Source organism: Saccopteryx bilineata, chromosome 2 (genome assembly GCF_036850765.1).
Source record: "Saccopteryx bilineata isolate mSacBil1 chromosome 2, mSacBil1_pri_phased_curated, whole genome shotgun sequence".
Taxonomy (NCBI): domain Eukaryota; kingdom Metazoa; phylum Chordata; class Mammalia; order Chiroptera; family Emballonuridae; genus Saccopteryx; species Saccopteryx bilineata.
The window spans coordinates 21,225,004-21,246,940 of NC_089491.1; the positions used below are offsets into that span (position 1 = coordinate 21,225,004).

General features: G+C 51.4%; 1 protein-coding gene across 5 annotated transcripts in view; it reads right to left on the minus strand.

Moving 5' to 3' along the window:
- RGS3 (regulator of G protein signaling 3) overlaps positions 1–21,937 on the minus strand; it is a 121,630-nt gene that overhangs the window by 65,131 nt on the left and 34,562 nt on the right. For 4 of the 5 annotated variants that reach the window (XM_066256440.1, XM_066256441.1, XM_066256443.1 and 1 more), the window contains 5 exons: positions 20,974–21,325; positions 20,095–20,134; positions 14,651–14,847; positions 11,251–11,334; positions 5,802–5,913 (listed from right to left, as the gene is read on the minus strand). In XM_066256440.1, coding sequence (XP_066112537.1) covers positions 5,802–5,913; positions 11,251–11,334; positions 14,651–14,847; positions 20,095–20,134; positions 20,974–21,325 — 785 coding nt within the window. Of the gene's footprint in view, positions 1–5,801; positions 5,914–8,785; positions 8,917–11,250; positions 11,335–14,650; positions 14,848–20,094; positions 20,135–20,973; positions 21,326–21,937 lie in introns of those variants that run through there. The other variant, XM_066256442.1, reaches the window with a different exon arrangement.

Here is a 21,937-nt window from a genome sequence, read left to right on the forward strand (position 1 = left end):
TCCCCCCTTATACTGTAGAGAAACCAAGGTGGAATCCCACCCTGCGGCAGCAGACGGTTAGGTCAGAGTGTTTCCAGGAGCATAGGGCCAAGAGATGACCCCCAGCCATTGGGGAAGGTTTCCTGGTAGAGGACCCTTCTGAGCTTGAACTCAAGATGAGAAGCAAGGGCAGGCCAGGAGGTGGGAACAGCATGAGCAAAGGCACGGAGATGGAGAAGCGCATGCTGTGCTCAAGGGACGGCCAGTGTGGAGAGGAAGCCCCGCCCCTCGTCTCGGACACCTCCCCTGACCTGCAGGCTGCTCCTCACCGGGCACTGGCCTGGGCACAGGTCAGGAATGGTTAGTCACTTCCTATATTTCAGGCAACAAACCTCAGCGGGCAGGCTGTCATTTTCTTTTATTTTAATTATTTTTATTTATTCATTTTAGAGAAGAGAGATACAGAGAAAGAGAAGGGAGGGAGGAGCAGGAAACATCAACTCCCATATGTGCCTTGACCGGGCAAGCCCAGGGTTTTGAACCAGCGACCTCAGCATTCCAGGTCGATGCTTGATCCACTGCGCCACCACAGGTGAGGCCAGGCTGTCATTTTTAAGGGAAGCAACTATACAGTACGTCGTATAATAGCAAATGCTTAAAGCATCAGAGAACTTTAGAGCAGCGCTACGAGCACAGTGGTTAGCAACCACTGTGTCAAACGCTTTCCCTATATGAGCTCAAACCTCATAACACTCCCTATGAGGCAGGGCTTATTATCATCCACAATTCATGTGAGAAGACTGAGGCACAAACGGCCTGAGTAGCAAGCCCTGAGTAGTAAGGGGAAGAACCAAGATTTCCACCCGGGAAGTCTGGCTCCAGAGCCCATGCTCCAGACCACTACACACCCACCTCTCAAATGCCTGTGCCCCCTCAAGGAATTAGGCCCAGTGCTGAGCGCAAAGTATACCCCTTCACACATACCTGAATCAAAGAAAGTGTCAAAGGAATGGAAAATGTGTTGTTAAGTAAAGGCGGCTAGAATCGGTCAAGCCGATTCCCAAGAAAAGTAGTGAGTGAGGACCCCGTGTGATTGAGGGCCAGGCTCCCTCAGAGCAAGCACGTGGGCAGTTCCCTAGGCAATGTCACCCGTTGGGCCAGGGGTGCCAACCAGGGCCAGATAAAAAATATCCCAGGAGTGAGTGGGATTTGCTTTGGACTCAGAATGAATCCTACTCCTCCCCACCTAGAGGTGGGTTGGCAGGGGAGCCCTGACTAAGAAGGCAGTCACATTTAAAGACCCTGTCATTTCAAAGTTTCTGCCAGTTATTTGCGTTACTGAGGGTGGAGACAAAAGAGCTGGTTTCTTTTGTTTAAGAAAACACACTGGGACATTTCCTTGACTTTCCAAAAGCAGGTTTTAGTGCCAAGGGAGAAACAAAAAGATCTAAGTTAGAAAATAACAGAGATTTGGGTTTTTGAAGCTGGCAATGAGAGAAAAGGAAGCTCTATCCAGAAGGGAAGGGAAAGCCAAGGATGCGGGGGCCTTCGGGAGACAGGAGGCCAGGAGACAGGAGGGCACTCCCAGACCCCAAGCTGAGGCCGAGGTTGGGGGAGTGCAGCCTAAGACACGGAATGAGGCCGGCTGATGACCGCCTTGACAATAATTCTCTATGCTGTGGCCCGCCCACCCTCCTGCACTCTCCCAACCTTCCCTGAAGCTACTCCACATCATGGCCTCGTGCTGTCGTGCTGCCCAGCAGCACTCGGAGGAGAAGACAGAATGGGGGCAGTGCTCAGCGTGGCTCAGCCTCATGAAAGGATGCCAAGCTCCGGAGCCAAGGGTGCCAGGAGGGAGCTGCAGCCATGGAAAAGCAGGCTGCCAGGTGGCTGACCCAGGAAAGACCCCTCAGCCCCCCAAAACTCTCCTGAAGCATCACATTGAGCTCTGGACTCTCTGGAGTGTGCATGTGGGGCGAATGCGAAGGGAAAGGGTCAGGCACATCTGGGTTTCTATCCAACACTCCAAATACTTTTGCCATTTTGAAATGTAACAAGGAGCCATTTGGTTCTTGGGTGGGTCTTGCTTTCCACCAATAAATGTGTGGGTCCATTTAGAGGGGATCCCCAGTCATGGGCCAGAGGGGCTTCCCCACCCAAGTGTGATCTCACTGTCATTTTCCAAATGTCCGCTCAAGCCTGGGCTGAGATCCCAAACTTGCCATTCACCAAGGCTTCTGTACCCTGCAGGATGGCTTAGCTCCATTTTCTAGATGCAGAGACTGAGACCCAGGGAGGGGAAATACACAAGGCATACAGAAAGTGTGAGCTGAGGTTTAAACCCAGGACTACCTATCTCCTAAGCTTGTGTCCTGACCACTGTGTCACCCTTCTGCCCCCAAACCGGTTTACTTCTCTGTCATTCCACCAGGCCATGTGCTCTAGAGGTGAGATGTTTTTCCTTCTGCCACTGGCCCAGGCAGCCAGCACTGAGGTGGGCTCTGAGGCTGTGCTCAGAAACTGTCAACGGACTCACTGCAAGCATTCCAATGGCTGGGACCTCAGCAGCTGAGTTTCTAAGCCCGGGCACCTGGCTCCCCAGGGTGAATAGAGAGCCCAAGAATCAGCTAGACACTTCCAGGCCATCCTGAGACCAGAGCAGGCCAGGAAGACACACTGTGGGCGGGATGCTGGCCGCCTGGAAGGCAGCAACACAAAGAGCTGCAGAGTCAGTGGGCGGCAGAGGCAGGAAGAGACCACAATGGGCCCTGGCGGACCGGAGATGTCCCAATTGTTAGCGCCAGCTCTCTGCCTGTTCCCGTTACACTGCCATGCAGCCCGCTGAAGTGTGGGGAAGGCTGGGCAGGAGGAGGGCAGGCAAGGTTCAAGCTGCCACCAGCCTGGAGCCCTGGAAGAGGAGGGCACTCCCCGACCCCAAGCTGAGGCCATGCTTCCGGTCTGCTTCCAGTCATTCATTCGTTCACCCAACAAACATTCCTCGGGCGCCCACAGTGTCCTGGGCCCCGGCTAGACCCTGAGAGTGTGCTTTTCCAGGGGAGATAAGCACCCTTCAGACAAATCACCCCAGGGAGTCCTTGGACCCTGGGTGGGGCCGATTCTCCCTGGCCAGGGAACAGCCTCACCAGCTCCAGCCCTCAGGAAAAGCTGGGTGTGTTCTTTGTTTACCGTCTTCTTTGCCCCAAATTGAACTCTTCACACATGTTGATTTGAAAGGAACAAGAAAGCTAGGAATGTGAGCGATGTTAATCAGAGACCATTCGGCCAACAGAAGCTCCAGTTGAGCCCTAAATGCATCTCTTAAAAGCCTCACTCAGGCCCTTTCCTCCCGAAGTGGGTCCCTAGGGGTACAAGGGAGGCAGTCAGGACTAGGGACACTGGGTCCTGCAGCTCTAATTCTGACTGCAGGAGAAGGGGTCACTGAACTTCTGTGAACCACAGGACCCACAGAGCTGTCTCAGGGGAGGGGGCGGGGGAGGAGGGGAGGGCTCGACCAATGCCTGGAGAGAAATCTACGCAACAGGCACCTTGGAATGTGCACCTTGAGTGCTGCGTCACTGAGCCATTTCCTTTGCTCTCAGCAGCTCGTGGGCTCCCTAGAGAGCCATGCGCACTGTGTTTGCTCACTGGCTCCGCTGGAGGAGGGCAAGGCCATTTGTCTGCAACAACCGTCTGCCTGGCAGGCCCAGGACAGGCATGATGTGCTCACGTGCGCATGTGCACATACATGCACACACACAAACACGCCCCTCCCATGGCAACTCAATGGACTCTAATAGCATGGTCAGCTCTCCTAAGGAGTGCTGGCCTTGGCCACCCTCAGCTTGCCATCTGCAGGGAGAGGATGTGGTCTCCAGCCCCAGGAAGCCATGCCTGCACAATGCTGTAGTTCACATGGGCTCAGCAGCTGAGAAGCACAATATCTCTGCAACACCTCAAGGCCCCACACTGCCTACTGTGACCACACACTACCCCGTGGAGGATGGAGCTCATCATGTCTCTAACTTCAAACTTCGGGTCTGGGGGTTCCAAGAGGGGAAGATCCAACCAGTTTCCAGTCAAGGCCCCCGGAGGGGTGGAGGCTGGACATACGGGCACTGTCCAGCTTCTCAAAGCCACCTCAGGGTCTGTCTGGGGGCATAAGGGTTGGGAGGGAACACAAAGGACTGGCCCAAGAAGCTCAAAAAGGGAGAGAGCCAGCTGAAGTCACACAGCTCGTTAGCAGCAAAGCGGAGCCCAGACCGCAAACCCCCACTGCTCCCCTCGGCCCTTCCACGGGCCCTGCTGCTCCCATCCCAACCCCGACCCAAGGCACAGCCAGTTAGAGCCCCCTTCTTCCTCTCTCCTTTCAGCAGAGGCTGAGCACTGCCCCCAGTATGAGTCCAGTTCTGTAGTCAACCAGGCCCTGTTACCAAGCACTGTCCTTCAGTCCTTCTCACAGCTGACCAGGCCCCAGACTGTCTGAGCTGCGGATGGGCGACGCAGGGAGGAGCGTGTACAGTGTGTGTGTCTGTGTGTGTGTCCCTGTGTGTGCATGCAATGGGTGGGAAGGGCTGGACAATGGGCACAGAGAGGAAGCTGATTAGAGGGAGGGAAGAAAGGGCAGAGCAGCAGGAAGCCAAGAGCAGTCAGTAGCTTTCACTGGCCTCCCTCCCACGGGAGTGCCCTGCAATGCCGGGTAGAGCAGATCTTGCTTCTGACCTCGGTCAGGGGGAGCCCTCCCCAAGGGAGGAGCCGGCCTCTGAGCAAGGTGCCTTGCTTTTCCCCTCAGTGGCCGCCCTGGTCCGTGGGCAGGAGAAAGCCAAAGTCAGAGGAGAAGTGGTAAGTGACCTCCTGTGGGGTGGCGAGAGTGGAGGTTCTCACACTGCCTGGTGTCTAAGGAGGAAGGCCAGCCAGGGCTGATCACACAGGTCGGGTTTGCAAACAGGCAGGAAGTTTTCCTGGAGCAAAACCCGTCAAAACAGAATTCTTTCGCTGGGTAATATTTTCCTCCCTGACCCTGTCACCCGCGCTCAAACAGGTCTGTTGTTGTTTTCATGATCTGGGAGAGGAAATCAAGCCCCTTTCGGCAGAGACCACAGGCGCCAAACCAAACCGCTGGGTAGATGCTTCCAGCTGGCTTCCCGTGCAGAGTGGAGGAGGGCACGACGGAAAGTTCGGGGCAGAGGCGCCCTCCGTGCTCCCACGTGCTCCTGCCTGCCAGCCGCCGCCACATGTGCCCCGGGTTCCTGGGCTCTGGCCAGAGCAGTAACGCCGAGTGGAGAAGGAGCAGCGGTCTCTTGCCCTGGGTGTGTGTGTGGTGAATGCAGTGGTGAACGCATTTGCTGGGCACCGGGTGGGGGTCAGACACTTTGCATATGTGACCTAACAATCTTCACAACAACATTCTGAGATACTGTTGGTATCCCACATTCACACATGAGGAAACAGGCTCAGAGAGGTTGAATAACTTGCCCAAGGTTGTATAGGTAGTGAGGGGCTGGACCAACCAAGATTTGAACACAGGTATAAATAAGTCCAAAGCTCTTCCCACTTCACTTCATAGCTTCCCTAAACACCTCTGGAACAGAGACCTCCCAGCAAAAGTCGGGGTGTTTAGGGAGGTGTGCCAGCCTGGAATGGAATACCAGCATCCAAGAGCCTAGCAGCCAATGGCAGGACCTATCCACACATGTTCAAGTGCCGCACGGACAGCTGGCAGCTCAGCCCCAGAGGGGCTAGACCCAGACTGAGCATCCAGGCTGCCCAGAGCACTGGACTCAGGCCAGGGGGCGCGGCCCAGGGCCTCTCAGGCACACACTCACCTTCCTGCAGCTTCACACTCTGGAGGTAGAGGGGGTTCCTCAGGACGCTGCAGAGGCCCGGCTCATCCTCCTTGGTGAAGAGCAGCAGGTCCGAGTAGGCAAACAGCGTCACCTGCGTCAGGCCAGAGCAAACAGAACGGGCTCTTCAGCTGCCCAGAGGCTGGAGCCACAACCCCCAAAGGTCCAGGTAAGGAACCCTCGGCATGTTAGGCAGAATCGGGAGCAGACTCAGTGCAGCCTCGAACAAGGGCAACTAAAGTCAGGACTGCCCCTTTGCCTTACTGTTTTCCGCAGCTCCCCTTCTCACGGTAGGCAAAAATAAGCAGAACAAACAAGAAAGACCCTAACCCTCCGTGGCAGATGGCCCCTGCAAGCTTCTCCACAGATTCACACCCCCAGGCCCATGTCTCTGACCAAAAGCCCCTGGAATCTCCAGCCCAGCACCCTTGAGCTGCAAGAGGTCCCACATCTGCTTGTACATCTGGCTGAAAGAGCACTGGGTTTGGACTCAGAAGTCATGACGCTCTATCCCCCTAATTAGCCATGAAATCTTGGTTAAGTGCCCTGAGTTTTCTCATCTGCACGAACAGGGGGAGGGTCCCTGCCCAGCCCCTTCACATGCTCCTTTCACAAGCTCTGTGCAGTGAGTTGAAGCATCACGAAACATTGAGGTACTATTACCAAATTGCTTGCGGTAATTTTAGCTGCAATAATGCCCCATCGGTTTAAGAAGCGGCCGGTTACTTACGCTCCAGCACAGACATGTGCATAACTTTTATCTCTTTGATGCACTAGCTGCTCCAAAACTAAAGGAGAAAGTTATTTTTAGACATTATAGGTAAACCAACAGGCATGCTCGGCATATTTTGGTGCTGCAAAAATCCACTTGAGCCACTAAAGATTCCACTATGCTTTGTTTTGTAAATCCTGCAGTGGTCTTTTGTCAAGAGCAATAAAATCCAATTTTAGATTCTCCGAAGGAAAAAAAACAAAACTATGATTAATAATATGAACTTCCCTTTTAGGTGTCAAAATAGGACACTTGATCTCTTCTGAAGTAAGAAGCGTCAGCCAGGAGGGCTAGGCACGCAGAACTAAGGCCACAGTGTGTGTGTGTGTGTGTGTGTGTGTGTGTGTGTGTGTGTGTGTGTGTTGGATTGTCGCTGGTTTAAAAAACCCAACATGTTGATATTTAGCTATCAGGCTGTTAGAGATGACCTAACAACTCAGCCTCTGAGACTACCCTCCAGAAATACTTATAAGGCTACACAAATATGAACCTATCAGGAGCTTCTTAGCAATATTTTTGTAATAAAAACGTACATAAACAGAAGTAGAAGAGGGTAAATGGAGTCAAATATATGGTGACAGAAGGAGACTAGACTTTGGGTGGTGAGCACACAATGCAATGTATAGATGAAGGACTATAGAGTTGTACACATGACATTTACATAATCTTATAATCAATGTCACCTCAATAAACTTAATGCTTTTAAAAAGTACATAAATTAATGGGAGGGGGAATGGAGATGATGTAAAAAAAATGAAATAAAATAAACAAAAGCAGGGTAAAAACAAAAACATAAATGCCTATCAAGAGAAGATGGATAAAATAACTTATGCTACCTTCACATAGTAGAATTTTATGCAACTACTAAAAGAATAAAGTAGAGATATATGAACAAAAGCTGAAATCTATCAAAACAGTACAATGTTCAAAAATACCAAGAGTATAATCTAATTTTGTGAAACAAAACTATAAATCTGTCTATGTTTAACATTTTTTAAATGTCTAAGATACCACATTCTTCACTCTGGGGAGTGAATTTTACTTTGTACATTTCTGTTTAATTTGCATTATTTTGCAATTCGAATCTGTTACTTTTGTAACTTAAAGAAGTATAAATATTTTTCAAAGGACCCCTTGGCTCCTTGAGCAGAGCAGAAACACAGAGGTCGAGGAATCTGGGCCACAGAGACAGTGGGAGGCTTCCTGGAGCAAGAAGCTCTCAGGGGCTCTGGCTCCTCTGACGGGACCAAACACAGGGTTCTGCAACCCCAGGCTGGGAAGAATCCTGGGGATGATGCTAGCCAGCCCTCTTCCCACCACGGCCCTGCCCCAACACAGCCCAACAAAAGCCTCCATTTGTTAAGCACCTATTTTCTGCTCAGTGGACCCTCACTTGTAAATAACATCATCGCCCTCATTTATAGCACAGGACCCTGAAGCTCAGAGAAGTTAAGTGACCTGTCCAAGGCCACACAGTCAGGGACCCGAGCCCAGGTCTGGCTGATCCTGACACACTCACTACAGAGAGGTAGCAATATGGCTACTGTTGTCCTTCTCTGAATGTTAAAGAATCCAAGCAGGGACCAAAAAAGAGGAGCAAAGGAAACCAAAAAATAAATGAAGTTAAGGGAAGGGAAGAAAATGATCAGAGAGTTCAGGAGGATTTGAGAGGTTGCTTGTCTGAGGAGAGGCTTTCCAAGCCCAAACAGTGAAAAGGAGAAGGCTCCCAACTCATCCAACACAAGCAAGCTCTGTCTCCCCAGCCTGCTTCAGGGAAGCCTGGCAGTCACCTGTGAACCACTGGGGAGCTGGGGAGGGAAGGGCTGGAGAAGAGTGTCTGTTAGGAGCCTATGAAGTAAAAAAAAAATGGCCCAGGCCCAGAAACGACTGGATTGATGGTAAGTGCCCGTGGGCAAGGTGCAGAAAGCCCCAGGCTGCTGCTCTGGCCCTGTTTCCCAGAGCTGGAAATGTGGTCTAGACAGGAAGTGATTAAGGCATGAACGAAGAATTTCCCCAAAGGTCGGGTCAGGGAAAGGACAGAGCTGGCACACAGGGGGAAGCAGGGCAGAGGGGCAAGCGTGCCAGGGGCGGCAGGTGGGCCCTCTCTCATCTCACCAGCAGCCTGCAGACTTTGCTCCGCGGGAGCCACAGTGGCCCACAGAGGAGTGATACCCATTGCCATGACCCTTATTACCTGCTGCCCACTAGGTGTCTTCCCACACCTGCTCCAACGACACATCTGTTTTTCCCAAAGGGTCAAGGGTTGAGGAATTGATTGGTTAGGGAATCCTAGCAACTTGGAGGGTCACTTCTCACAAGTAGCCTTCACCAAGCTTCCTCCGGGAATCTGGCCTAAGGGCTGGGTTTGCAGAAAACATGTTGCTTGGCCTTAGTTAATGGTAAACTCAATGAGTCAGTGTGTAAAGTGAGGGTGTGCCTGTCTTGGGCCCCCATGGTACTCCTCAAAGCTCTAGCACAAGGCCTGGCCACACTGTACCTATTGTTTGAATGTATAAATCAAGCTACTCCATTAGGCTGATTTGATCTCAGGGCACATTCATGAAGCCTGTGATTTCTGGGAACGGGGTGTGATGAGGGCAATTCAGTGTGGGCCTAGATCAGCTCACAAACACTAACGAACTAGAGCGTGCTCAGAGCAAAGAAAGGACCAAGAACCAAGGGAGAACATTCTGGGAATAACGACTCCCATTGAGCATAAGGGAAAACTTTCTACAATTTAACCCTCTCCGTTAACAAAGCCAGTGTTTGGAGGGACTTCCTCTGCAGACTCAACAACTTGCTGCAAAACCATCAGCTGGAAGTTTCGGAGAAGCAATCAGAATGGACTAACCAACACTGTGAGTCTATAAAATTATTCAAGCCCCTCTTGAACTGGTTTATATTTTTGGCCTGAATAACATGACAGGATACCAAGATGCACATATTTGCTTCCTAGCATAATTCAAGAAAACAAATATATTTATTTTACTTGTCTTCGAATTGTTTCTTTTAGTCTTCAGAAGTGGTCCTCATAGGTCTAAGGCTCCAAAGATCCACTAGCAAAGAGTTTGGAGACAGACTGTGATCAGGTTATGTCTTCAGCTTGTGTTTGCCAGTTTGCTTCTAAACAAACAGGCCAGAGGCAACATGGGATCATGGAAAGCACTGCTGAGCCAGAGATCCACGTGTCAGTAAAGCTCCCTGGAGCCTCAGTTTCCTCATCTATAGGGGAGAAACAATTGAGTCTGTCCCAGGGGTGCTGTAAGAGCTAACTGAGATCCAGTATGTGACAATGCATGCACAGTGAGGGGAACATAACAAGTGTTTGCAGACTTAATGGTGAGCAGACAAACAAAAGTACAGATTTAGACATGTGTATGTTTCAGGGTGGCTGCCATTTCTAAGTGCCATCTTTGGAATCTTGTAAGTTTATAGCCCCACCTCCCTTTCTGACCCTTGACCACCTGACTTAGCTCCTCCACACCTTTATTCACCAAGCATAGTTCCAAGTGACCTCTTGTTCCTAAAACTCAAATCCCCACTCAACAGATAAAATTCTACTCTCACAAAAGCAATTCAGAAGATATGCCAAGGTTCTTAAGAAAGTTTCCCAGGAAGAGGTCTAGAAATGTATTGAGCCATGCAATGAGGTAGAAATAAGCATGCAGTCTTCTGAGGCAGCTCCTTTGAAGAGGTGATGCTCATCTGGAACATATGAATTCTGTATGTTTGTTTAAAACAAACAAACAAACAAATAAAAGCAGCCTTCTATGATTACACACAATGTCCCAGAACGCTGGGGCTGAAAGGGCCCTTAGAGATCAGCTGCCTCAAATACACACACATCCACTGTTCAGATGAGAAGTCTGAGGAAGAAGGAAGATGTGTGAGTGAGCCAGCAGCAGAGCAGACGCTAGACGCTTCCTGCCTTCAAGTTTCCTGATCCTTCCACACTGCTCCACGCTGTCCCTCAACCCGGCCAGTGTTGAGTCAGGGCCCGATCTACAGCAAGCCCCTTACCCTGTCTTCAAGGCCCCCAGGTAGGCTCACAGATTCCAGGGCTCCAACTTCTGTGGCCCTGGGGGTGAGCTAGAACCTAGCCGGCTCTGGTGACTGTGTGGGGGAGGGAAAGTCCCCGGGTCACACATCAGCAGGGGCCAGCTCCCAGGGAGAGTGGCATGATCTCCACACCCAGGTTGTTTCTGCTAACAGAGCTAAAGCCCAGGAGAGATCACAGACTTATCCTTTAGAAGAGGATTGGGGATTTGCGTTAATACAGACCCACAAAACCTGCGTCACTGATGCTCCTCTAAAAATTCCCTTTGGCTGGCGGCTTTCATCTTCTCACCTACAGAGTCATTCAGCACAGCCGGGAGGAGCAGCCATCTCTTCCGCCCCACAGAGAAAGTTAGAACAAACAATGGGATGTGTTTCTAACCATCAAAGACGGACTGAACAGCTTTGAGAGGTAGTGAGTTCCTTATCTCTGGAAATGCACAAGAAGAGTCTGGGCCACCATTTGGTAAGGAGGGCGTGGAGGGGGGGAGGAAAAATTTTCAGGTTTCTCCTACCCTGAGATTGTACAGTTCTAAGACCATCAGGAAGAGAGGAAAGCGAGGGCTCTGGGGGATGGCCATGAAGCCCACCTGGACAGCTTACCTCGGCAGCCTTGTTCCTCCCCTCGTACAGCAGCAGCTCCTCTGACAGCAGGAGGGTCCGGGCAGGGTTACAGAGATCTAAAGGCTGAAAGCAAAGTGGGCAGTTCAAAGGGGCTGATGGAGATGGTTGTGGGGGCGGAGGGGGAGACAGCTTGGCACAGCCAGACACAGAAAAGTCTGCCAGCCCTCCCTGCACCCCGAGAACTCCCACGCCCCCTCATACACAGATGGAAACAGAAAGGCGCTCTGGCCCTGGGCGGAACTGTTTCTGTCACCTTCGCCACCAGCCTTCAGTGCAAGAGCTACTCTCTCTAGCAGGAAGTCCAACCACACGTTCAAGTCCTCCCTCCCCACCCCCCGGCCCCTCCACTACCCTTGGCTCCTGGGACTTCCCAGGCCTTGCGCTCCCCCATCTGTCCTGTTCGTACCTCATGGGATGGTCCTGACTGTTAGGTCCAGGCTCTCAGGATACTGAACTGGGCCAGATTTGGACACTTGAGTCCCTTCAAAGCCAGGCCTATCCCTGCTCTACATTCATGACAGACTAAAGTTACCTGAGTCCTTCTCAGCCATCAGTTCTCAGGGACCAATTCTCACCTCAAACTCTTACCCTACCCCATCGCCCTGCCCCATCCCCTGCCCACCCCAGAGCAAGCTCCCTAAGCTCTGGACTACCCTGCTGGACTTCTCCTCACCAGTATGTATTTAGAACATGCTTCCAGGCAGCTGACACCAAGCGAGGTGCTGGAGGAAAGATAATGAAACAAAGGCCAACCACACACAACTAACTCAGATGGGTCTTACAAATAATGTGAAGCAAAGGAAGCAAGGCCCCCAAATACATGCAGTGTGGTTTCATTACAGAACATTCAAAAAGAGGCCTAACCAAGTGTGTCATTTAGGAAAGCACACATAGATAGTAAAACTAAAGAGAAGCCAGGATATGACCATCACAACATCAGGCCAATGGGCACATCTGCTGGGGACAAGGGGTTCCAATCAAGAGGAGATATACGTGGCCTCTGGGGAGTTGTCTTAGTGGGAATTCCTTTATCTTAGTGCGTATCTGCATTATAACTATTTGTTAAACTGGACATTGAAGTAATGTGACATATTTTGGTGTATATATTTTATAATTTAAAAATCTTTAATTCGCCAATATGTCTGATAAGAGGTTAATAACCAAAATTTATAAAGAACTTCTCAAACTCAACACCAGGAAGACAAAAGAACTGAATAGACTCTTCTCCAAAGAGGACATACAGATGGCCAATAGATAGATGAAAAAATTTTCAACATCACTAATCATCAGAGAAATGCAAATTAAAACCACAAGGAGATACCACCTCACACCTGTCAGAATGGCGCTCATTAACAAATCAACACACAATAAGTGCTAGTGAGGGTGTGGAGAAAAGGGAACCCTCCTGCACTGCTGGTGGGAATGCAGACTTGTGCAGCTGCTGTGGAGAACAGTATGGTGTTTCTTCAAAAAATTACAAATGGAACTGCCTTTTGACCTAGCTATCCCACTTTTAGGAATATATCCTAAGAATACAAAATCACCAATTCAAAAGACGATATGCACCCCCATGTTTATTGCACCATTGTTTACAATAGCCAAGATCTGGAAATAGCCCAAGTGTCTGTCAGTGGACGAGTGGATTAAAAAGCTGTGGTACATATACACAATGGAATACTACACGGCCATGAAAAGGAAGGAAATCTTACCTATTGTGATGGCACACATGGACCTGGAGATTGTTATACTAAGTGAAGTAAACCAGGCAGAGAAAGACAAATATCATATGATCTCACATATATGTGGAATCTAAGGAACAAAGTGAACTGAAGAACGGAATAGAGGCAGATGTGGGGTCACAGGGAGCAAGGGACAACTGTCAGAGGGAAGGGAGATTAGGGGAGGGGACCCGAGAAGGAGAAGGGATTAGTGAAATTATATATACATAACACATAGATACAGGTAACAGGACAACAAATACCAGAGGGAAAGAAGGAGGGAGTTAGGGGGAGGGGGACCAAGAGGGTGCAATGGGGGACACAGGGGTGGGGGTGAGGGTGGGACACTTGAATTCATGTTAACACAATAAATTAAAATTAATAAAAAATTTTAAAAATCTTTACAACTTTTAAAACACTCACTTTAGTTTTTTTGTAAAAAATTATAAGTGAAAATGAAGGATGTCAAGACTTTTGTGGTTACATCACAAGACAGAGAAGAGAACAGGAGAAAGGCAAGAAAGAACCCTACTGATGGAGTTGTCTGGAGAAGAATGTCACCTGCCACAGGTGCGCGGTGCCCTAAGAAGTGTAGGTAAGACAGCGACAGGCCTAGAATCAATGCCAGGAAGACAGAGAAGGAAATAATGAAGCCCTTGGGACATTGCCACCTTTATGTTACTGATAAGAGGATACAAGAATCAAGTCTTTATAGACAGCAATCTGTCAATATGTATAAAGAGCCTTTAAAACATTTATGACCTATGACTCAGTCAGTTCAGTTCGAGGAATCTCTTCCAGGGAAAACAATCAGAGAGGAAATCCATGCACAAGGATCTTCATCTCAGAGTTATTTACATAGCAAAAGAAGTAGACATCACATAAGTGCCTGAATACAGACCGGGTTAGATAAATACGGCACATCCATATAACAGAAGAGCGTGCAGCCACGACAAAACCCAGGCTCAAAGAGGGTTTCATGATGTGGGAAATGTTCAGGCAATTTTTGTTTAAAAAAAGCAAAAGGCTATAAAATGTACAATAAGACCTGTTTGGGTTTATTTGTTTGTTTGTTTCTTTAATTTGTACATGCACACAGAAAAGACACCTAAATGCTCATATTGGTTATATCTGAGTGGTGAAATAAATAAAGACTTGGGACCAGGGAAGGAGAAAGGGAAGAGGAGGGCACAGTAGAAGGGAGATGTAAGTGAACCTCGGACCACCAGCTGGTACTGCCAGACATGTTTGCTCACACCAAAGAGACCAGACAAGATGCCAGACCTCAAACTTCTACCTTGGTCCTTTCTAAACAACAAGCCACTGGCTGAGCCGGGAAGCGGAAGGCTCTGCACACAGGCCCTGCGACCACACAAGCAGCAGCAGTGTGCCTGGCCTGTCCCCAGAGAGAGGGCGTTGGGGGGAAGCAGGGAGAAGACCCCTTGTTGCTGGGCTCCCATGCCCCTACTCTCCTGCCCCCCTCCAGGAGACCTATTCCCTCAGTATAATCCCCAGGATCCGGAGCACATTAAGCTATATGTTTTTCCCTAAAGGGAGCCCTCAGTCCTGAAATGAGGCACCATCCCTGAGTCTCGGGGTAACGAGCCCTCGTCTTTCTCACCTTCCCCCGAGGGAGTCCTTGGGGCCAGTCACCAGCTCACCTGAACAAAGACGGGGAACACCAGGACCTTGGGGGCCAGGGTGACGTAGGTGCCATAGCTTGAGTGTGGGGTGTGTGGCCTCATGAGCGAGCAGTTCTGGTAGTTCCCATGGCCCTTCATGGTCTGCACGGTCTTCATCAGCCGAGACTTCTTCCCCAGGCCCGTGTAGGACTTTCCTTTACTGGGACTCCCGGATTCTGCAGAACAGAGATGGGGACGGTGAGGCATTCCATTTCTCCTGCAGAGCCATCTGCTCTGCAGAAACAGGGAATAGGCTAGGCCAACTGCCATTGCTGTGAGCACGTGTAGTAGGCCAGGCCCTGTGGAAGGTGCTGCAGGCAGGCCTCAGAAGGCTCGTAGGGGGGAGGGGAGGGGCAGAAAGAAAACTAGATAGAAGTTGACGGAGGACAATCTGACTTTGGGTGATGGGTATGCAACATAATTGAATGACAAGATAACCTGGGCATGTTTTCTTTAAATATATGTACCCTGATTTATTGATGTCACCCCACTAAAATTAATAAAAATTTATTTATAAAAAAAAAAGAAGGCTCTTGGACCTCAAGGAATTTCCTCACAATCTGTGCAAGATGCTGACATGTTAATAAGCAACCCCACGGCTAGGACAGAGCTGGGAATCATTAACTGTGGTGGAGGGTGTAGACCCCATCTGGGGACCCAAGGCCTGAATCAGACCTATCAGTTTGACCTTATACTTATAAAGATCAGGAAATCTCTCATATTTGAGAAACCGGAAGATCTGACCGCACCAAGCCCACAGTCCCACCTAGAACAATCCTTGGAGGAGAGCAGGGGCTGCCCGGGTGGCAGAGCATGAGCTCTCCACTTCCCCCAGCCCCACGACTCCCTGCACACACCCAGCGCAGCTCGCCCATTCCATCGTCTCCCAGGCCCAAGGACAAGGGGCTGGAGATCAGGTCTCTGCAGTGGCAGCAGAGACAATGGGCTTGCCTAGGATGTATCGGGCTCCGCCCTCTATTAGCCAAGGGAGGGGGAGCAGCAGGGTACATGTGCAATAGAAGTTAGCCGCTAACCTAATGGTTCTTCTTGTTGTAATTCCTCCACAAGGAAAAGCAAGTTAGTCAGGTGCCTCAGGGACTCTGGGAACTCTAGACTTTATTACAGCCTAGGCTTGGCCACCCACCCACAAATTATTCACTCAGAAAAAGAAGAGGGGGAGGAGACACCCCAGGGAGAGAGAGCAAAAGGCGGCAGGGGTTCCTCTTTAAGGACACACTGCTGGACACACAGTCTCACACTGAACAGGGGTGGCCAACAGGACTTTATCACGCCCCATCCAGTGGGCAGAGGAGCAAAACACAGAGCAGCTAAAAAGTCAAGGGTTCTTGGACGCAAGCAGGGAGGAGGCAAACTGGAGCATTCAGGCTCCATGCACCCCTGGCTCCTCCAAGGGCTCCTGTTGCCAGGTGGGCAGTTGACTAGCCCTCTGTGACCTGCATGTCCTGGCGTTAAGGCCTCCGTCCAGCACCGCCAGTCTTGGAAGCCAGAGGGTGAGCAGGTGGCGTGATCCCAGCAACATCTCGGGGAAGCTCCCCACCAACGCTTGGTCCATGGCTTCAGAGGAAAAACTCAGCTCAGAAGGTTTCACACTTGCTTCCTACACCCACCTCATACCCCTTCTCACCAAGTGAGGTGAGAAAAACAAGTCAACATCCCACACACACCAGTGACCACCTATCCCAGCTGTGTCTTGGGGCAGCACTCAAACCATAGTCGCTTAAACCACTTCCTGCCTCTTCCGGGAGGCACTTAGGCCAAGATGGGGGCGGGGGCAGAGGGGTGTACAGACAGATGCACAGACATGGTTACGCATCCCCTTGTCGGATCTGGCCCTGACATCAGTCCCAGGACAGGTGGGTGCTGCCCCGGCCCTTTGGCTGAGAGAACCCACTCTGTAGTAGACTTATCGGGGATCACTTTGTAAATTATAGAAATGTCTAACCATTGTACTGTACACCTGAAACTAATATAATATTGCATGTCAACTGTAATTGAAAATTTTTAAAAATTCAAAAAGAACCCATCCTGTGTCTCTCAGGGTTGAGTTGGAAAGACACCTGGACTTGAGTACTGGCTTCCCTAGAGCCTGCTGTGCAACCCTGAACAGGCTCCTTCCCCCTCGGAGCCTGTTCTCTCCACCTCGGAGATCACACAGACTGTGGCCTTGCCTGGCCCGGGCCAGTGTGGGGGACGCACAGGAGAGACCTGATGGGGAAGGCTTTGGTGAGCGTACCAGAGCATGAGTTCACCAGGGGTTATTACAAACCCCAGGCGAACATATAATCCACCCATCAGGGCTGGCATTAGAACAAGACTGCTGGGCCTCCAACCATACTGTGACTAGAGCAGCCTCAAAGTAGACAGTCTAATTTCACACAGGCAAGCCTAGATTAAAGACGGCAAAACCACCCAGGACTGACAGGAAGGGGACTGAGGCAAAACAGACCAGAATTAGAGACAGGTACCATTTGCTAATGTCAAAACCTGGGCCCTGGGCCCCCCAGTCTGAGACGTTTAGAAGAATGCATCCCTTCCCTCCCTGAGTGTGACTGCCCAGGGTTGTCACAGTGCCTTTGCCTTAGGCTTGGAGAGTCATGAGGAAGCCATTTGACATACACCTCTGTTTTCAGGTAGGAAAGGTCTGCTCAGCTCCATTTTACAGACAAGGCTACTGAGGCCTGCGTTGGTTGAGTGACTTGCCCAAGGTCACTTGGCCAGTAAATGGTACACGGCCAGATCAACCCAGCCTATGTCGGCTGCCAGGCCCTCGAGTCTGATCTCCACATTCCTGGGTAATCTGTGGCAAGTGGGCAGAGCTCTCCAAAACTGATTTTTTGAAGTATCTTTTTAAAAAACAATCCAGATTGCAACCCAGCTACTGAGCTCTGTGAGGGCAAACTCTGCGACGTCCCTCACGCTACCTCTTAACCACCTCCGCTCCACCCGTCTCACCCTGTTTTGCTCCGGCACCTGCTTCGCTGACCAAACAGTAAACAGTGACTACTCGGCTTCGCTCCAGCTTCTGAGCCGAGCCCCATCTGCCATCCCACACCAGCAGGGACCAATCTGAGGCTGGGTCGCCTTCACAGGGCAGGGGACAACGCTGAGACTACCAGCAGCCCCGGGGAACATGCCCACCACAGGCGGGCAGGCACCCCAGGCCCCATTCAGCTCAATTTTCCCTCTTGAAAGGAGGCCAGGCATCCCAGCCAAAGGAGGGAACAGAAGTTGACACCCTGGTGACAGCCTTAGCCACTGGAGAGCCCTGAGTATGTTTGAAGGAAGCTTTGTGCCCTGAATTCCACCCCTTCAGGGTGGAATTCTGAATCCCAGGGCCCAGGCCTAGAGCTATAAAGACTTGATCCCTACTCAAGAGCAAAGATGTTCTTGGATACCAAAAGGACTTTTATTACGAAGGAAGGTGAACTTCTTCATGTAATGGATTCAGAAAGTAACTGTCATTATTAATAGCGTCATCGCCTTACTTGTCCCTCTCCCTGCGGCTTAGATGACTGTGCCCTTCTTGGGTCAATAAGTCGTGTATTCTCAGAGGGGAACTGAAATGTGGACACAGGTTGGGAGGCCAGCAGGGAGACTCGGAGGCTCTCTCAGGTTGACAGCGAACCAATTACCAACTACCAGCTCACCACAGGCGATCCACACCTCTCCACTCACTTACTCTGTGGCCAGTCTGCAAACCCAAGAGGCCACCGAAGTCCCTCTCCCTCTCTCAGCTGAGTGACAGAAATTCTACTGAGTACCTGCGGTCCGTCACACATCTAGCACTGGACACAGAAATGAGCTGGCTCCGGCCCTGCCCTTAATGAAGTCACCATTAGCAGTGGCACCTCTCCTCTAACCTAATGTACCAACTAAAAGCTTTTTTAAAACCCAGTGTTGAATTGCTGTTAGACTCCTCTCCAACAGGAACACAGAGTCATTTCCGACAGAACAGGCCCAAGTACCTAAAGGCCCCAGCCTAGAGAACTGATGTCTCCTGTCAGCAGCACTGAGCCTGATGGGAGCCCTTTCCCCCAAAAAAGGCACAGGCATTCTCCCGAGTACCCGCTCCAAGCAAGCATCATCTCCACCCTGCTGATAGAGGGGACGGCCAGGACGCAAGTGCAAGCAGCTGGGAGGAGGCCACGCGCAAGGAAGGAGGCCGAAGGCACGCTGCGGGTACCAGAGGAAGGGCCCAGGCATACCCAAGGGGGCATCACGAACCCCCCGGCAAGGTCGGTCTCAACCTTCCAGGTACTCAAGTCCAAGGTCTCCAGCAGGCGCATTGGGAGCCTAAAGGAACGCCCAGCCGGCTCCAGCATCAAGACTGATATCTCGGGCTTCCTAAGAGAAGGAATTGGTTTTGAGCCCAGCTTCTCTCACTGGCCCTAAATAATCAGGACCAGGGTTTGAAGGCCAATAGAGAAGAGTCATTCAAACAGCAGAGACACCTGTGCACTTCAAAGACAACTACCCTCTGGGTAGCATCTCTCCGTATACAGGCTGCTATCCACCACCGCTGTCTTCTTTGACACTCCCACAATCCTCTGAGGTGGGAGTTATCAGCCCCATTTTATAGATGAAGAAACTGAGTCTCAGTAAGGGGGGCATGAGTTAATCAAAGTCACACAGCTAGAACTCCAACCTGAGACATCTCCTTCCAAACCCCAGGCCTCCCTTCCCTGCAGACCTGACCGTGTTGCCCATAATACCTAACATATATTGGTTGCTCAGTAAAATTGGATAAATCTCAATTGAGGCCCTGGCTGGTTGGCTCAGTGGTAGAGCATCGGCCTGGCATGCAGGAGTCCCGGGTTCGATTCCTGGCCAGGGCACACAGGAGAAGCGCCCATCTGCTTCTCCACCCCTCCCCCTCTCCTTCCTCTCTGTCTCTCTCTTCCCCTCCCGCAGCCAAGGCTCCATTGGAGCAAAGTTGGCCCGGGCGCTGAGGATGGCTCTATGGCCTCTGCCTCATGCGCTAGAATGGCTCTGGTCGCAACAGAGCAACGCCCCAGATGGACAGAGCATCACCCCTGGTGGGCGTGCTGGGTGGATCCTTGTCGGGCGCATGCGGGAGTCTGTCTGACTGCCTTCCCATTTCCAACTTCAAAAAGAATACAAAAATAAAAATAAAAACAAAAAAAAAATCTCAATTGAATGCCTGAGTCCTAAACACCACCTCTCAGATGCTCGGGTAAAATGCCCTCTTTCCTCCTTGGGCAGGCTCCAAGGCAGAAAGACACTGGTTCAGTAAGGGAGGAAACACACCAAGAGGAAACTATGTCAACTCTCGATTCTGCCCAGAAAGCCTCCAACCCCAGAGGAGGAGGCTGGGCCTGGCCTCCCAGCTGACCTCGCCGTCTCACAGGCGCGGAGGTCACAGCCGCAGAGGACTGACTCACCTTCGGGGATGGCTTCCTCCTGGTACACAGGCCGCAGCAGCTGCAAGGCAAAGACAGGAGAGCCACCTCAACCCCGGGAACAGGGCAGGACACGCCTGTAGGCTGCCCGCGCCAGCCTTGGGGTGGGAAAGAAAACTCGTGGGGCCCCAGGGAAAACAGCAGTCCTGCTGCCACGCTGGGAGAGGGCCTGGGAGGGACACAGAACCCAGAGTCCTCCAGAACATTAGAGTTGAACGAAGCGGTAGCTGTCAACAAGTTTAATCCCTTGGCCAAGTCCCCAACCTCCTTGATGGCAACTTGTTCCAAAGAGTGTTCCATGGAGCGTTGCACTGAGGGATGCTAACAAGCCTGCCACGAGGGCACACCGTCAGGGGAGTCCAGGAAACGCCGCGTTAAACAACGTTAAGCCACCTTCTTCACTACAGGATGCCAAACAGGCTACATGCATGGGGCTATTTCTCAAACTTATTTGATGTCAGAACACTTTTCTCCCCCCCCCCCCCCGAGTATCTCATGGGATTGCTGTTTTGTCTGGGGCACACACTCCACCATCTCACCACGCCATCATGCCATGTCCGTCTTCATTCCTCCAGAGACAGTGGACTCACCACCTACCACACGGCAGCCTACTGCACTGTGGAAAGGGGCAGACTGGCACAAAGCTCTCCCTTCTTTTGAGGTGCAGTCTTCTACTTTGTGACATCCCCTGGTTCTGGGTCTGTGCTCTGAGGCCACAAAGACCCACCTGCTCTCTCTACCCAGGACAGCCCTGCAGCGGCGGAGCTGACACACACCCCTGCCTCCTTGCTCAACACTCCCAGCCCCCGCCTCCCACAGGGACCCCTCGCCCTTCACCTTCCCCGAACCAGCTCTCCATACCTGGCTCCCAGGGTTCAGCGGGGCCAGGATGATGTAGTTGGGGTCGGCGGGGGCCGTGGCCCGGGACAGCGCAGGCAGGGTGTGCTGGCCCCCGCGCTTGGCCACCTCGGTATAGCGCTCCCAGCCTCCAAGCAGCAGCCCGTCGGAGCTGTCACATACCAGGTGGCAGCTGTGGCGCTGCTCAGGCCGGGCCTGGGCCCCATGGGTGCAGTTCTTCTCCCGCTTGTTGGGGGGCAAGTGGAGGTCATGCGTTGACTTGCAGGACGCCCGACGCAGGACCCCACCATCGGGGCCGGGCTTGACTTGGGGGACCATGCGCCACACAAGCAGGATGATCTCACTGTGGCAGCTCCTAGAGAAGGGGAGGTCACATAGAGAAACTGAGTCTAGGGGAGACCATAGTCAGCCAGGATGGGGGCTGCAGGGACAGAGAGGGAGAGTGAGGGAGGGGGAGAAGCCCCAAATGTCAGAGAGGAAGGGAGAGAAGAGGCCGTGTAAAGCAGAGACAGCACAGGGGTCCCTCAGGACAACTCTAATTGACTGACAGAGGCTGAAAGGAATGCGGAGGCCAAGGCCAGGTTAAACAAGAAAGAGTGCTGAACTCAATTAATGATGTCTGTTGGGGGCAAAGCATTCGCAAGGAAGAGCAAGCAAAGCATCTACATGCGACCCCTCATCTAGCTACTCTAGAAGCAAACCTGCATTGGGCCATGAGGGTTCTACTCCGGCAGGTCAAAATTTAGAGGACCCAAATATTTTGAAGAACAATTTTTCAAATTGTGCAGTTGACACACTTGCAACATCTACACATCCTTTAAAAAAACGGGCTTAGCTCTGAAGTAGCAGAAATAATTAGCTAAAGTAGAAAGCTACCCCCTGGAGCGTCGTCAGGAACCACAGGGTTTGTTTGAGAGCCTCTTCCCTGCTGTTTGCTCTGAGCCTGAACCTTCCATTTGCAGGCTGA